Source organism: Octodon degus, unplaced genomic scaffold, assembly GCF_000260255.1.
Source record: "Octodon degus isolate 3935 unplaced genomic scaffold, OctDeg1.0 scaffold00021, whole genome shotgun sequence".
NCBI lineage: Eukaryota > Metazoa > Chordata > Mammalia > Rodentia > Octodontidae > Octodon > Octodon degus.
The window spans coordinates 7,180,886-7,195,461 of NW_004524597.1; the positions used below are offsets into that span (position 1 = coordinate 7,180,886).

At 51.2% G+C, this 14,576-nt stretch overlaps 1 protein-coding gene across 2 annotated transcripts in view; it reads left to right on the plus strand.

Annotated features, from left to right (window-relative positions):
* Positions 1–14,576, plus strand: part of Coro7 (coronin 7) — a 77,251-nt gene that overhangs the window by 35,978 nt on the left and 26,697 nt on the right. For both annotated transcript variants that reach the window (XM_023711772.1, XM_023711773.1), the window contains exons 7-9: positions 3,101–3,151; positions 9,432–9,518; positions 10,078–10,160. In XM_023711772.1, coding sequence (XP_023567540.1) covers positions 3,101–3,151; positions 9,432–9,518; positions 10,078–10,160 — 221 coding nt within the window. The remainder of the gene's footprint in view (positions 1–3,100; positions 3,152–9,431; positions 9,519–10,077; positions 10,161–14,576) is intronic.

A 14,576-nucleotide genomic window follows, 5' to 3' on the forward strand; every position in this document is an offset into this window, starting at 1 on the left:
CCCAAGAGCTGGGATTACAGGTGGCGCCACCATGCCAAGTCTCAATTGCAGTCTCAGCATACCCCAGGGGCGGGGCTGGCACGGCAGGCCCAGGGATTGAACCCCAGGCCCCTGTGCCTGCTTGCAGGTGCTTTAATCTGCTGACCTACTTGGCTGGCCCTTTCAGTTCTAATGAAATCCGGCTTACCATTTCTTTCTGTCATGGATCATGCTTTTGGTGTTATATCTAAAAAGTTATTACTGAACTTAAGGTCACCCAGGTTTTCTCCCATGTTATCCTCTGAAGTTTTGTTTCATATTTAAGTCTTTGTGGATGTCCAGTTGTTCCAGGGCCATTTGTTGAAAAGATGACCTTTTCTCCATTGTATTGCCTCTATTTCTTTGTCAAGGGTCATTTGACTATATTTATGTGGTGCTTTGTGGGCTCCCTACTCTAGTCCATTGATCTTTTTGTCTATTAGTTTGCCAGTATCAACACCTAGAATTTGGTAGCTTTTTAGTAAAGTTGGATAGTATCAGTCCTCTTGCAGTATTGTATTGATTACTGAGTCTTTTACTTCTTCTTAGAAATTATAGAATCATGGAGCTGGGGAGATGACTCAGTGGAATAAGCACTTCCTTGACAAGCACAAGGGCCTGAGTTCAATCTCCGGTTCTGCAAAAAAAAAAAAAAAAAAAGAAAGAAAAAAAATCTATGATATGGAATACTTATCCATTTATTTAGATCTCTTCATTTCTTTCATCAGGCTTTAGTTTTTCTCATATTTTGTTGGTACAAATTTTGTTTTTGGGTTTTTTGTTATATTTTAAGGAAGTGTCTACAGGGTGTTCAGGGTCTCACTACTAGATCAGACTTGTAGTGATCCACCTGTTTATAACCTCCCAAGAGCTGGATTACAGATGTGCACCATCACACCCAGTCTCAATTGCTGTCTCAGCTCGCCCTGGGGGGCGGGGCCACGGCAGGCTTGGGGATCAAACCCCTGACCCCTGTGCTTGCTTGCAGGCACTTCCATCCACTGAGCTATTTGGCTGGCCCTTCAAATTTTGTTTTATAACTGAGCTTTTCAGTTTTTGGTGCTAATTAAAATTGTAGACCAGGTGTGGTGGTGCATACCTGTAATACTGGCACTTGGGAGGCTGATACAGGAGGATCACTGTGTGTTCGAGGCCAGCCTGGGCTACAAAATGAGCTCAAGGCCATCCTGAACTGCATAGTGAAACCTTGTCTCAAAAAGACAAAAAAAAAAAAGGTTAAATTGTAGAGCCAAGTGTATATAGCTCACTGGCATAGTGCCTGCCTGGCAAGTGCAAGGTTGTGATTTCAGTTGCCAGTACCAAAAAACAAAACAAATTGTAATGTCATTAATTTCATTTTTTTAATGTTATTAATTTCAAATTTTAACTTTTCATTATTTTTCTAAATATGAAAATAAGAACCTGTGATTGAAACAAAGTAGAGCTGTGCTAATATACATAAAAGAAAATGCTGAGGGGGCTGGGGAGATGGCTCAGTGGAATAAGCGCTTCCCTGGCAAGTGCAAGGACCTGAGTTCAATCCCCAGTTCAGCAAAAAAAGAAAAAAAGAAAATGCCGAGCTGGGCGTGGTGGCACACACCTATGATCCCAGCTCTTGGGAGGCTGAGGCAGAAGGATCACTTTAAGTTGAGGCCAGCCTGGCCTACATAGTTCAAGACCAGCCTGCACTACATAGTGAGATCTTGTCTCTAAAAAACAAAAAATAAAACAACAATGAACCAGTAGAGATCCTGAATTAGAATGGTGCCTAGGGGTCCTGAATCTTCTCTTAAGGTCATACCCGGAAGGCTCTGTCTCAAAGAAACAAACAAAAAATGCTGGTCAACTGCTATGTTTCCCACACCTCGTTTTCATATCCAGCATTCATACATTGGCCTATGCTGGTCAAGGCTTTTCTCCTTGCTCATATTTTCTAAAGGTACAGGAACTTGGTCACCAAGATAGAGACTTTTGTTTAGTTTGACCACAGTGGAATCACACTGTGCTGTGTTATTCTACAACTTCTTTTTTTTTTTTTCCCCTTAACAATTTTGGCTAATCCCATAAATAACAGATATAGACTCTGCCCTGGTGGTGGTGGTGATTCTTCTTCTTCTCCTCCTCCTCTTCTTCTTTCTCCTCCTCCTCCTCCTCCTCCTCCTCCTCCACCTTCTTCTCCTCCTCCCCCTCTTCCGCTTGCTTGTGAGTCAGTGTTTCACTACGTAGCCCAGGCTGGCTTAAAACTTGCAATGATGTCCCCTGTCCCAGCCTCCCAAGTGCTGAGATTACAAGTATTTACCACCATGCCTGGTTTTGTGTGTGTGTGTGTGTGTGTGTGTGTGTGTGTGTGTGGTGCTGGGATTCAAACCCAGGGCCTTATGCATGCCAGGCAAGTGCTGTACTGCTGAACTATAGCCCTAGTTCCTGTGCCTCAGTACTTTATGTAAGTGTTCTTGTGTAAACACACACACACACACACACACACACACACACACACACTTCCATAGAAATAAGGACCTAAGTGAGTTATGGGCATTTATTTTAGCAGTTCTCTTTTTGATCTCTCCTTGCCCTTGGCTAATGTGGATATGTAATTGAGCTGAATGGATGGTTAGGAAGTATTAGCTCATCTTCCTGGTTAAAAGTTCTTTAAGTACAGAACTGATGGCATCTCATGAGCCAGGCTGGACTTAACACCAGCCTAACCACACATAAAGTAACCTCTAGCTTCAAGTTTTGTTCTAGACCTCTATTTCTGTACCTGCAAAGGGGTCGTGGTAATGGCATCCTTCCTTTGGAGAGCTGAGAGAAGGTTGTATGTGTAATGTGCCTGGCTCATAATAGGTGTTCAAGAAGGCAGGCTGTTGGTACTGCATGTGCTCTTCTGGGTGCCTGGGCAGGAAGGGACTTGCCCCTGCATAAGGAGGAGGAAGCAGGACCTGGAGTGGGGAGATACCTCCTGGTGTGCAATGCCAGCCCTGTGTATTGGGGTATGGGGCTGATGGGAAACAGGCGTGGGGAACAGGCTCAGGGGTCCTCTGACTTTGACTTCATGCTCTGTTTCTTCTCCCCAATTTTCCAGGATAAGCAGCTGCGGATTTTTGACCCCAGAGCAAAGCCTGAGGCCTCTCAGGTGAGTTGTGTGAGTAGTGGGCAAGTGGAGCCTCCAGGCACTGTGAGGACACAGAGGGAGTTGAGGGAAAGGGCAAGTTCAGACTGCTGCTAGAGTCTCCTTTTGGGAAGACAGTGCTAGGGCCTGGCTTTGATCACAGGGTAGGGGATAGCCAAGCTGCCCACAAGCAGTTGGTGAGGTATCTGTGACTTCCAGAAGGTAATTTGAGATTCCAGGTTCCTACCCTCCCTTGAGACCCTCACCCCCATGCCCTGTCCCTGGTGCAAAGGCCAGCTGTCAAATATCCAAACAACCCCACTTCACCCTTGCTCAAGCCTCAGAGAACCCTGGGGTGCGAGGGCCTGTCAGGCCCATAGGACCTGGAACGGTGGTGTTTTATATCTGTACAGGGTCCATGTGGCCATTTGAATTCCAAGTGTTTTGGGACCTGGGTTCACGCAGCAAATGTGGAACCTCAAGGAGCCATTTGTTATTCTAACAAAGACCTTTAAGGGCAGCAGCCAGTGAGCCAGACACACAGGCCTTGTCCTGATAACTGCTGGGGCTTCTCTTCAGGGTTTAGTGCTTCCCAGAGCAACTGGTTTTGGAGCTGAGGCCTGGGTTTTGTCAGGGTGATACACACAGATGGCCTGAGGTGAGTCGAACTTGTCCCAGGATTCCACCGAGGGCTATATGGGAAAGCAGGCCATGTCAATGAAGCCACCAAAGAGTTTTAAGGCGGAAGCGAGATGAATGAATTTATGCTTCTCAGAACTTTCTAACTTCACATGGTGGCACATGCCTATAATCTTAGCACTCAAGAGGCTGAGGTAAGGGGATCACTGTGAATTTGAGGCCAACTTTTGGCTACATAAGTAAGCTTAAAGCCAGCTTGAAGCTTGATACGCAGAAGGAGACCCTGTTTCAAAAAACAAAACAAAAACAAAAAACAAAACTTTGAAGAAGCTGACATGTGGCATATTGCAGCTTTTTGGCCAGGAAGGAAAAGTCAGCTCTGCTCTCTTCAGCTGGACAGATGAACAGAGCCTGGCAGAGCAGTCTGGCCATACAGTGGCCATGTATCTTGGTTGCTTGCCCCTGGGCCTGTGGGTATTTGGGTCTCAGGTGGTGTGAGGACCAATGCTAAGAGTCACTTGGTAGCTTTCTTTGACTGACTTGAAGGGGGCCTGCCCATTAGTTCAGTTTATTTATTTATTTATTGTGGGGGGGGGGGCAGCTCGGCCCACCAGGGGGCGGGGCTGGCTGGCATGTGGTGCTGGGGGATTGAACCGCGGTCCCTGATGCTTTGCCAAGCTTGTTCTAAGTAGGTGCTTTAGACCACTGAGCCATCTCTCCAGCCCCTAGCTCAGTTGTTTAAGTGACTGCTTAAACAAAGTAATCAGGATGCTGTGGTTCCATCCCCAGATCCTCAAGCCTTCCCAAACCTGCCCTGAAGGCATCCTGAGTCAGCCAAAAAAAACCCCAACTCTTCTGACTGGCTTGAATTTCAAGCCTTGGTTTACAAGGAGAGAAGGTCAGGTGCAGTGACACACTCCTGTAATCTCTGTACTCAGGAAGCTGAAGCAGAAGGATTGCCGTGTGTTTGAGGACAGCCTGGGCTATGTCAGTTCAAGGCCAGCCTAAACCATATAGCAAGTCCCTGTTCCAAAAATAAAAAGAAAAGAGAGACGTGAGACCTGAGCCCCCTCTGCCCAGAGCCCAGGCTAGGGTCATTCACGGGTACCTGACTTTTACTTGAGTGGATGCTGTGTTGAACCAGCTCCCTAAGTGTTTCCTCCTCCTTCCATTCCTTCCAGCCTTCCTCCCCCTCTCTTCTCCAGCAAGAGTGGGTTGTGGTGAGGCTGAGGTGGAGCAAGAGTGGCTTCCAGCCAAGGGGCTCTGTGCTCTTAAAGAGTGAGAGAGGATCTGAGTCTGGGGAGTCCCCTGAAGGGGCTTGGGTGAGGAGACCTGGGAAGAGCGTGGGCGCTCCCCGCTCTTGTGTGGGGGCAGCAAGCCTGGAAGGAATGCCTCCCTCCGCCCAGCCCTGCCCCCCACTTCCTCCCAGGGCATCTGGCCCACACCTGGCTTCTATTAGGAAAACTGCTGCTGGCGGCCAGGGTCTGTATGAGCTGAGGGGCCAGCCAGGGAGAGGCTGTGGTGGTGGCTTCTCTGAAACCCCACTTTCTACTTGTCAGGGCCATGGCTGGGGGCCTGGAAGGGTATGTTGCCCTTTGTCCTACCTCTGATCTTTGGAGTGTCACCACACCTGAGCCCTGGGTTATCACTGGAGTACTGGGGGTGGGGGGTTGTCCTCCTGACACAGCCACCAAAGCTCAGAACAGGCAACGTTGGGCAGCCCCGTCCTGTTCAAACCTGGGACTTGCTGTGTTATATTTATTTTTGATGGATTTTCACTATGTTCCTCAGGTTGACCCCAAAGGTTTGATCTTTCTGCCTTAGCCTTTTTTGAGACAGTGTCTTACTACATAGTTCAGGGTGACCTTGAGTTCACTATACAGCCTAGGCTGGGCACAAACTCATGGCAGTCCTCCTGCCTCAGCCTCCCAAGTGCTGGGATCACAGGCATGTGCCATCATACCTGGCCTACCTTAGCCTTCTGAGTAGCTGGGACAACAGTTATGTGAGTCAGGACCCATCCCCACTTTATTTTTACATTGTATTTATGATCATTCCTTATGTCCTACGCTCTTAGCATGTAAGACTTTTTAGCCCTTTGGTTCTTTTGTCCATGCCAGTACCAGTACCCCAAAAGCCATGAATTTTGTCATTGCTCCAGGGTCACACAGTGCAGTGACAGAGTCACTGGGGTGAGCCCCCAAGAGCCCTCTGCTGCGCCCTCACCAGGCAGAGCCCAGTGGAGCAATATCTGTACAGGGAAGCAGCAGCCCAAGGCTGGGGGATGCTCAGGGTTTGTTGAGGCCTCAGTGTCCTGGTCACCAATGAAAAGGAAGCCATCAGACCTGTCTCTTGGGCTGGTGCCAGGTCCTCCTGAGCTATACCTCTGTGATAAGGCAGGGTGGACATGAGGATAAGCATCTAGAGTTCAGCACTGAGCCTGATTAAGGAGCCCGGTGGGGATCTCACCACTAGAAAAGGGCCTCTTGCCCTAGGAAGGAGCCCACAGCTGCCCCTAGAGCCACCCTGCCCCACACAGGAAGTGTTGTCATGCCACTGGGATTTGACTGCATAGCAGCTGGAATGCTGGGTGTATGCACCCCCACCCACATCCCCACTGGGGGTGTTTGGCTACAGCACAGCCCCTATTCCCAAGGCTAGTTGTGGGGTGGACTTTGGTTCAGGGACTGAGAAGCAGCAGATCCCTCTTTGGGCTTCTTCATGAGCAGGATGTCTGTTGTCTGTGGGGACAAAGGCCCTCTCCTGGCAGAACCTGTGAACCACCTTTCCTCAGAGAGGCAATTTGCCAGTCTGGGCTCCCAATGCCTTCCTAGGGGTCTCTTAATAGCAGAGCTGGGATTTACAGGTGTTAGATGTGTGGGTTGCAGCAGCAGCCTTCCCTGGGCCCAGGAGATTGAGATGGAAGACCTGGAGGGAGGGCTTCTCCTCCCAGATGCCCAAGCCTCACCAAGGTGAGCAAAGAATGTTCTTTTTTTTTTTTTCGGTGGTACTGGACATTGAACCCAGGGTCTTTGCATTGAACTTCATCCCTATCCCTTTTTAATTATTCTTTATTTTGAGACAGTATTTCATTAACTCACTAATTTCCTGTGCAAGAACTTGCCATCCTCCTGCCTCATCTTACTAGAGTGCTGGGATTACAGGTGTGTGCCACCACAACCCACAAAACTTGGTTTTAGAACTGAAATTCACTCCAGTGATCTTGTGTTAGAGGAGCAAAATGCCTGCTGACTCCTCTGCTTTCTGTGGCCCCTAGGCAGACCTTTGGCTGTGGCCATAGCAGGGATTGACTTCCCTGATGTTCATGCTATCATTAGAGCCCACCAGCCCCTCTGCCCAGAAGCCTGGTGCTGCCTGAAGTGGTCTGGTCTGGAGATATTTGCTGGGAGCAGAGGGCATGTTGGAGGGCAGTGATGGTTCTGGCTCCCCAGTCCTGTCTCTGCTGCCTCCTACCTGTGATCATGCAGGTCTTTACCTCTGAGACTCAGATCCTTCTTTTGCAGACTAAAATAACAACCCAACTCATGGGGCACAGCTCTGTTGCTGGACAACTCTAGGCAGGGCAGCTTCTCCTCCTTGGGCCCTGGTTTCTCTATGTGCGGACAGGAAACCAGGAGATGTGGGTGAAGGTACAGTGCACCCCAATCTGTGCCTCTACGTGGAAAATGCTCATCAGCAGCTCCCCCACCTCGGGCTTGCAGGCTTAGCTGGGCTGCTTCCCTTGCCCCAACCTGCCAGCTGTACTGGCCTCTCTGCTTCCAGCCTCTGACTTTCACACACTCGTTCCCTTCCCTGTATGGCTCATACCTGCTGGCCCTCCCATCCTTGCTCAAATGGTAACTTTACAGTGACTGTAGTTATATGCCAATTATACCATTATCAGCCTTTTTAAAAACACATTTGATATGCTCCAGACACAGCCCTGAACACTGTGCGAGTGTTGGCTCCTTGAGACAGTCCTCCAAAGGGGAGGGCCTGTTCCTGTGCTTTTTACAACAGGTAACCTGAGGAACGGCAGCATTGTATAACTCATTCTGGGACAGAGCACAGGAGCGGATCTGGGGTTTTGACTTGGTGCTTGCTTCCTTGACTTCCACTTCACTCCACAGTGCACACATAGTAATGGGTAACAACAGTTACTCCTCTGATCCAACTCGTCTCCCTATTGTGCATATCCATGGTTTGGAGACCTTGTTTGTTTCCTTCACCATGTCCTCTAGCTCTTAGTAGAGTATGCAGCTTGGATGTTTATATTATAAAAGAACAAATGAGTGAGAAACCCTACTTTCTTGATCCTTAGAACTGTCCAGCTCCATGGCTAGCTCCTGGCACAGTCCTTGGCTTGGGAAGCCTCACATGTTTGTTGACTGAATGAATGAATACTCAGCCCATTTGGGAACCATCTAGTTTGCTGCTTATACAAGGGATATTTGGACACTGACAAGAGGATAGGAGCCCAAATGACACTTTGACTCACTTGGGGTTATCAGAGGTGGGGCTAGCCAGTGCCTGACCCTTGTCTTGATGACTCCCCCTAGCCCTTCTTATATGGGGAGGTATATGGAGCCCTGGTTCTCAGGCTCTAGTCCTGATTTCCTGTGCTGCTGTGGCTGAGTGGTAAGGGAACAGTGAGAAAAGCCCCTTGAATGACATGATGCGGAGCATTTCCAGTGCTCTCCCACGCTGGGGTCGGCCTCTGTGGGCTGGGGAGGGGGGCCTGGGCCAGCTCCTTGAGGCTGCTTCCCTCCCTCATTCATTCCCAAGATCGTGGGAAGCTTGGAGGAGGCTGGCCACATTTGGGGTGAGCTATTTTTGGTAACAGGGTCCTTGTCTCAGGCTCCAAGGGGCAGGGTGACTGGGAGGGAGCTGTTTGCATTTCCTCTGACCCCCACAGCTTCCCCTGCCAGGGCCCAAAGGGACTGGGCTGCCTTCCTGGGATGTGAACTTCCTTCTCCTTCCTGGGGGGCACAAGTCTTTCTCCAGGCAGTTCTAGTGCTGCAGGAGGCCACAGGGGCCACTACTCTGTCATCTCCAGGATGTTTCCTGGAGCTTGGCCCCAGGCCCTCCCTCTGGCTTGCTGGCAGCATCAGGAGGCAGTGGTAATCCTCCTAATCCTGTGATTTGCATGGTGCTTTGCCCAAGGCCCAGTCTTTCCACACGTACTTTTCATTTCATCCTCACAATAGCTCCCTGGAGTGGGTACCAAGAGCCCTGTTTAAAGGCAAGAGAAATGAGGTTTCCAAAGCTATGGGGTCTCTAGGGTCACAGAGGTCTTGCTGTAGGGTCACAGCCATAACATAAGGCTCAGGAGCTTAGCTGAGTGCTGCTGCCTTTGGCTTCATTGAGCATGGGTGTGCTGACAGTCTTCTTAGGAGGAGAGAACCTGAGTCCAAGTCTGGTGGCCAGGGTGGACTTTGGGTGCAGACTGCCTTCAGGGTGGCAGCAGGGTCATCCTGTCTATGTAGAAGGTGCCTCTGGGGAAGTTCACATCCTAGCCAGCCATAAGGATTTTTTAGGGGAAGCTGACCTGGTTCCACTTGCCTTTTGTGGGTACTCAAGCAGATGCTTTCAGCTCCATCCCACTTTGGGGGACCTTGCACTCAATAGAGGGCCCAGTGACTTAGTAGTCTCTTGCTTTCCGTAGAGCATCCAGGCCCACACAAACAGCAGGGAGAGCCGGGTAGCATGGACAGCCTCCCAGGAGTACCTTGTGTCTACTGGATTCAACCAGGTAAGGGTTCCTCCAGCTTGAGCAGAGCACTGCCAGATGAGGACATGCGTAGCCGTCTGGGCTGTGCCCCAAGAAGGTAGGGTGAAGCCACTGGGAGGTGGGGGGCTGCTGACCAGTTCCAGGCCTGTCCATATACGGCCTGGCTGTGGATCTGGGTCTCAGAACCCCATGGGACTAACTGATGGCTGTGGAAAACTGGCAGATTCCATTTGCAATAGCTAAGCCTGACCTTGAGAGCTGTGGTGGCCCCATAGGGACCAGAGTCCAGGGAGGGAACTGCCCCTTGTCCCTTGTCACCTAAGAGTTTTTAAAGGGGCAGAACATGAAAACCCAAATTCCAGGGTCAGAGATGTAGCTCAGCAGCACAGCACCTCCCTGGCAAGCATGAGGCCCGGAGTTTAATTCTCAGCACAAACAGAACAAATTTCCCCTCTCTGTCATGACTCCCCCTGCTCTGACCCTATACTAGGCTATACCCTCAGGGCCTGGGTTCCTGGAGCCCCTGGGGTGGGGCTGATGGCCAGGTTCCTCTAAGCCTCTTCCTGGCCCCTCCCCACAGATGCGTGAGCGAGAAGTGAAACTCTGGGACACCCGACTTTTCTCCAGTGCCCTGGCCTCCTTCACTCTGGATACCTCTCCAGGGTAGGTGATATAGCATGCTGGGGCTGGAGGCTGTGGGGCCCAGGGCTTGGACAGTGTCCCAAGTCCAGGTGCAGAGCATGAATGCCACTAGTGAGGGCTCCTGACCCTCCAGGTTGTCAGTATGGAGGGCTGGTCTCCTGAGTATACAGGTACCTGAGTTGTGCTACAGGGTCTCTACGAAAGAATTTGGCTGTGTGGAGCTGAGCCTGGTGGCTTATGCCTGCCTATAATACCAGCACTTGGGAGATGGAGGCAGGAGGATCTCTGAGTTTGAGGCCAGGTAGACTACATAGTGAGTTTGACTCTGACCTGTAGGAGCCCCAGTTCACACCAGTAGGAAGTGCTGAGTGGGTAGATATGTCTTACCCTGTCATGTTGGGCCCCTAGAAGCAGAGTGAGTCCTCACATGGGACCCCATTGATGGCCTAAGGCTCATGCAGATGTATTTTGGCATTTGGGGAGGGAGCTGTGACCCATACTTCTAACACTGATGAAACACAGGAACGTACTTGATTTTGCTGTGCATGTTTCTGTGGGCCTCAGGACCCCTACAGGTATGAGGCAATGATAGGAAAGTGGACACAGGATGGACATGGGTTGACACTGGGACAGGTAGGCAAGTGTGGGAGGCACATGTGGGCCTGGAGTCCACTGAGTTTGTGAGGCTCACTCACTAACTGTCACATGGCTATCTCTGGTTTGCCCCCATATGCAGTTGGTACCTAGGCAGCATGGGAGGTCCAGGTGTGTCTCCTCCTTTCAACGCAACCTAGAGACTAGCTGAGCAGCTTTGTGCAGAGATGACCTTGGTCCACAGTGGCTGTAGACCTAGCCACCAGCAGGCTCATGGCAAATACTTACACGGGACCAGTTCATTTGGTCCACACAACTACTCACATTACAGCTGAGGAAACCGAGGCTCAAGCAGGGTCAGAGACTTGGCCAGACCATCTGTGGGGGAGGAGGCAGGGACTTGTTCCCTGTTCTAACGCCTCAGCCTTGTCTCAGCAGTGACTCACAGATTGGCTGGCTGGGCCCTCTCGGGGAGGGATTGGGGAATGCTGGAGCCACCATGGCTCACTCATTCCCATCTCTCCTGCATTTCACAACTGAGGAAACAGTCATAGAGGAGCAGGGGCCAGCCCAAGTTTCAGGAGTAGCAAGGGTAGTATATCTAAAGATAAGGAGGACTACAGGGTTTCCCTTGTACCTTCCAGAAGAGCCCTCACCTGAGTATCAGTAAGAGGCCTTGCTGATGGGTTCCCTGGCTGAAAGCTCCCCAAAGGGAGGGGAATGGTTAGGAGGACAGAGACCTCCATCCCATCCACACTCTTAGACCCAAGGAGGATGCTAGTGAGCCAATTTTACAGAGGGCAAAACTAAGTGACATTCAGGGTCTTTCCTGAAACCACTCAGCAGGGTTGTCAGGCTAGGCTGTCAGCCTCCTGTGCTCTGGCTAGGGTGGCGAGGAATGTCAGAAAAAGTCAGCTGGGGCCTCTGCCTTGGAAAAATGAGAGCAGTCAGGCCTTGGTGCTTCGCAGCGATTTTCTTTCTTTTTCTTTTTCTTTTTTTAAAATTTTATTTATTTATTTATGTGGGGGGGTCAGCTCAGCCCAGCAGGGGGCGGGGCTGGCTGGCAAGCGGTGCTGGGGGATTGAACCGCGGTCCCTTTGTTTTTGGTATGCTTGTTCTAGGTAGGTGCTTTAGACCACTGAGCCATCTCACCAGCCCTCTTTTTCTTTTTCTTTTCTTTCTTTTTTTTTTTTTTTTTTTCCGGTACTGGGGATTGAACTCAGGACCCTGCGCTTGCCAGGCAAGCAATTATTGTACTAAGCTATCTCCCCTGCCCATTCATATCGATTTTCGGCACCCATCTCATCTGTGGCCCTGCTCTGGCATCTCATCCTCCAGACCTTCCCACACCATTGGTCTCTTCCCCACAGTGCCCAGCAGAGGCATAGTGGGTGAGAAGGGTCCTGGCATCAGCACTCAAGGCTTTTCCTCCCACCACTTCCTGCCTTCCGAGCTCAACTGTCAGGTGATGGGTCCCTCTTCCCTGCCTAGTCCCTGCATGGCCTCTGGAGTAGTTAATGATGCCCAGACCCCGTGGTGCCACTGGCCAGGCTGACCCTGTAATTACAGCAGTTAAGAATAGCCTTGAAGAACTAGGAAGGACTGGAGTTACTCAAATCACTCCCAGCTGGGCCCAGTTCACTGTCCCAGCCCTCCATCCTCCAAAATCTGGCCCCTTACCCCAGTAGGCCTGCACCCTTGGCAAAGGAGCTGGGACTCTCCAGCCTCTATGAAGTTGGTGGGCTCAAGGATAGATGCCAGCCTCCAGGCTGTTCTGAGAGCTGGCAGCTCTCTTGCCCTTCCAGGCGCTCTGGAAGCCAGAGTCCCCGCTGACGGAAGATGGAAAGTGTGCAGGGCGTCAGCTGTGGGCACAGCCACAGGGGAGGTGTCTGTGTCCACTTAGCTGCCTTCAATTCTTCTGTTTTACAGATTTTCCATATTGGTTTGGGCAGAACTATGTGCACTCTTAAGAACTGTAGGGGCCAGGGGTCTGGCACATTCCCTGTCCCCCTCCTCATCCATCCAGGGGCTGTTATTGTGGTTCCTATCTCCCTCCTCACCACCATTTGTAGAGTGTCTACAAAGAAGCATGCCACAGTACACAGAGGAGAGCCACTATGAGCCAGACCATCCACATTCATGCTTACAAGGTTGCCTGGCACTTTCTGTGTGTCAGAATCTGTGTATGGCACAGGGTAGAGAGGTGAATAATGAGAGGGACTGGTGGAGCCACTTATGCTGTGGTCCAGGATAGACAGAGATACCTATCTCAGTTGCTTTGTGTTTGGCTATGAACCAAGAGGCAGTTAATCATATGCCCCCACCCTCTGTCCTGGCTGGTTGCCCCACCGGGTCAGGGAGCAGGTGCTGGGATCTGATCAAGCTCTCATCCCACCTTTCTACAGTGCTATTCTTCCTCTGTGCAGTGTCTTGTAAGCTGTAGGAGAAATGCATGCACGGCACCTGCCTGTGGCAGTCAGAACCCAGTGATGGGACTAGCACATTCCCATATCTGCCTCTGCTTCCTGGCCTGAAACCAGTGCATTATCCAGGGTAGGGGCTGTATTTTGGCTTTGTCCCTATTGGAGATGGGACACTCTGAAAACCTCTCCTGGGAGGCTGCTCCCTCTGCACCTCCTGCCACCCAAACAGATTTGCTTTGTAGCGAAAACATTTACTCAGCAGCCACTGTATCTGCAGCAGCCACAGGCCCACAAAGGCCCCATTGACAGGGCTGATGAGGAAGGGGGGAGGCCTCCCCATGGCCACTGCCTTAATAGGACACAGGCCTACAGGAAATCCACCTGGGTTGTTGCCGCTTCCACTACTTCAGGAAGAAGAGGCCCCACCCAGGCCCACTGCCACCACCCACTGCCCGCATGACCTGCCCCCCACCACACCACCTCCCCTTTCCTCTTTGTGCCAGAGCCCTCAGCAGCCACTAATTGAATCCAGAGCCTCGCGTGGCTGGGGCTGACTTGGTGCTGACATCAACACCCTGAGCCGCAGGGCCTGCTCCCTGGGCTTGGCTGGGCGGCCTCCTTCCCATCAGGGATAAGGCTGGGAGCCAGAGGGTTGACCCATAGGACACTGCCCTGAGGCCTCCTGGAGTTGAGCTCCTGCTTGTGTTGGGCCCTTTCATTGAGCCAGAGCTATCTCCCCTTTCACTCCCTAGAGGATAACAGGAAAGGTCCTCTGTGCATGTTATTGCCCCCAAGTTCCCTGCACCCAGTCCAGGTCATAGAATCCTTTGTCCCTGCGCCTGTCATACCTCAACCTTCAGCCCTCCTGGAAGAACACTCCTACCTCTGGGAGTTCTGGAACAGCTGAACACATTCCCAGTTCAGGGGATAAGGGAGCACCACAGGGCCACCAAGCCTGGTGCCATCTGCAAGCTAGACTTGGCCTTCTGGCCCTGTCCTAAGCCTGCCACTAACAACAGTGGCTCCTCACCAGTTGGCAATAGATAACATGTTTCCACCAATCAGGGGCTTTCTTCATGGATGGGGCAGGAAGCAAAGTGGGATTTCTTAACTGAGTGCTGGGCAGGGGTTAGTGAGACAGCAGGGAGGAGCTGGGGCCACGCTCAACACCTGGCTGGCCCAGGACCTGCCAGATGGCTCTGGGGTCTTCCTGGCTGCAGACCTAGTTATGAAGCCAAGGAATGAGACAGTTCAAGGGAGCCCTCTTCCCCAGGAAGAGGCAGGTGGTAAAGTGGCTGTCAGGGCTGCACAAGAAGGGCATGACCTCTCTTGGGAACCCTCTGTGCTCTTATCTGCTGCACACCTCTCCCAGCCTCACACACAGGCACTGTGGCTTCTATTAGCAGAAGAGTAGGCCTGG